At 54.1% G+C, this 2,500-nt stretch overlaps 1 protein-coding gene across 2 annotated transcripts in view; it reads right to left on the bottom strand.

Annotated features, from left to right (window-relative positions):
- Positions 1 to 2,500, bottom strand: part of arvcfb (ARVCF delta catenin family member b) — a 90,905-nt gene that overhangs the window by 53,847 nt on the left and 34,558 nt on the right. For both annotated transcript variants that reach the window (XM_062543081.1, XM_062543082.1), the window contains exon 4: positions 343 to 911. In XM_062543081.1, coding sequence (XP_062399065.1) covers positions 343 to 911 — 569 coding nt within the window. The remainder of the gene's footprint in view (positions 1 to 342; positions 912 to 2,500) is intronic.

Genomic DNA, 2,500 nt, shown 5'->3' with positions numbered 1-2,500 from the left:
AGATATATCTATGTAGGGTAGGCTTTGACAACAGTTTTGGAGGCCGTCGGCCATTCTGTGTTCCGTGTTTGTTCTACTGCTCGTCGTCTCAGAGATAGCGCAAACACACACACACACACACACAAGCTGACATGCACAATGTGCTTTTGTCTTAAGGCGCAACATGAGAGTCGCCTTTTGCTTCGCTAACTGCTTTGAACATTTTATTCAGACAAGCTGTGGTTGAAAAAGGCTCCCTTCGGGTGAAGCAAGGAGATGCTAGGCTACAGAGAGGGGGGGTGGAGGTGGTGTGTGTGTGTGTGTGGGGGGGGGGGGGCAGATGGGACGGAGGCGTCCACTCACCCGTGATGAGCTCGCGGACCTCCATGTCGTTGGTCTTGCGCAGCAGGCGGATGAGGGCGGGGATGCCGTCGCAGTTCTTGATGGCCACCTTGTTGTCGTTGTCCTTGCCGTAGGAGATGTTGCGCAGCGCGCCGCAGGCCTTGCGGTGCACCTCGGGCTTGGGGTGGTCCAGCAGGCCGGAAAGCACGGGGATGCCCTTCAGCTGCCGCACGTCCTTCTTCATCTTGTCGTTCTCGTAGCACAGGTGCTGCAGGTAGGCGGCGGCGTTGGACTTGACCGGGTCGATGGGGTGCTCCAGCATGGCGATGACCTCGGGCAGGTCCGGGTCGCGCCAGCGCGGGTCCTTGCGGATGCTGTCCACCGAGGGCGAGCGCCGGCCGCCCATGGTGCCCATGCGGTCCAGGGTGGCCATGCGGTCCAGGGTGGCCATGCGGTCCACCGTCGCCATGCGGTCCAGGCTGGCCATGCTGCCGCGCTCGGGCTGTGCCAGCGGCGCCGGGTACATGCCCTGGATGTAAGGGTGGCGCTCGTCGATCAGCTCCGCCTCGATCGGGTCGTCGTATGCCCCTCTGATAGACAGAACCACAGGAGAGAGAGAGAGAGAGAGAGAAAGCAAAAAGAAATCTCATTTAGAACTGAAATGGACTGATTGGGATTAAGTGACTTGTCTGTACTTGTATATGCGCCCCCATATATATTCAAGTAGAAGCAGATGGGTTCAAGCCAATCCATACTTCATACTGCATACTGCATCCAGACATCTACCTACTGACTCATTCATGCATACATCCACTATATATCCATCGTGACACACCTGTTAAAACACCTTAACCAAATGGATCAGTGAGAAAGAGAAGCACAGGCAGAGAGAGAGAGAGAGAGAGAGGGAGATGGAGAAAGAGAAAGAGAAGAGAGAGAGAGAGAGAGAGAGAGAGAAAATAAAACAAAGAAAGAGAAAGAGAGGGAGAGGGAGAGGGGGGGTGAGAAAGAGAGAGAGAAAATAAAACAGCAGCAGACAGGGGGAACGGGCGAGCGTCCTAAAACCCATTTGTGGACAGTGTGGCTGTTGCTGAGGCCGAGAGAAGGGTTGTGGGAAACGGCGCTGGAGCGGCGACGGGACTGCCGGAGGGGACTGGCTCTCCGAACAGGGAAAATAAGTTAGAGGGGAGTCAGACAAAGGTGAGATGGGCCCTGACGAGAGGGAGGAGGAGAAGATGGAGGGAAGAGGTGAAAGAGAGGTTAAAGGAGAGAGACAGCAGACAGAGAGAGGGAGGGAGGGAGGGAGGGAAAGAGAAAGAGAGACAGAGAGAGATTGAGGGAGAGTAAGGAGAGGGAAAGAGAGAGAGAGAGGGAGGGAGGGAGGGAGGGAGAGAGAGAGAGAGACTGGGAGAGGGAGGGAGAGAGAGAGAGACTAGGAGAGGGAGGGAGAGAGAGAGAGAGAGAGAGAGAGACTAGGAGACGGAGGGAGGGAGAGAGAGAGAGAGACAGACAGAGAGAGAGAGATAGACTGCTGAAAAAAGGCCCTGTGTTCTTAATATGCTCTCCATCAACAAACTGGTTAGAAAAACAGCTCCTGTCGGCGAGCGCCACAGCCACAGCTTCCTTATTTATTGTCTCTGTCAGGGAAGAGTGATGCTCTGATACACACACACACACACACACACACACACACACACTCTACCTCTCTCTCACACTCCACACACACACACATACACACACTTTCTCTCTGTCTTTTATTAATGATGGAGAAAAGCAAGGTTACAGCAGTCCCCCGTCCTCATGCAGCGCAAAAGAGAGAAAAAGAGAGAGCAAGCGTCTGCACAGCCTTCAGAGAAAAAAAGACAAAGACAGAGAAGAGAGAGACAGAGAGAGAGAGAGGGAGAGCAAAGCCAAGAGCAACAGTGACTGTACTCTGTACTCCAGAGCTGAGAGGAGAGGGGGGGGGGGGGGGGGAACGCAAAAGAGAATCTTTTTCCTCATAAAAGAACAGGGAGAAAAAAAGACAACACTCTAGAACTTTTGAGAGGCTACGGTAAGAGACTCGGGTTTCACGGCGAAAGTAAACAGAGAGCTCATCCTCACGCTCAGGGCCCGATATCAACACAGCCGAGGCCTCTGGACGGTAAACAGCGACTGGACGGTAAACAGCGACTGGACG

The sequence above is a fragment of the Sardina pilchardus genome, chromosome 8 (genome assembly GCF_963854185.1).
Source record: "Sardina pilchardus chromosome 8, fSarPil1.1, whole genome shotgun sequence".
NCBI classification, from domain to species: domain Eukaryota; kingdom Metazoa; phylum Chordata; class Actinopteri; order Clupeiformes; family Clupeidae; genus Sardina; species Sardina pilchardus.
Note: the sequence above shows the minus strand (reverse complement) of the source record. Positions and strands in the feature narration are given on the sequence as shown.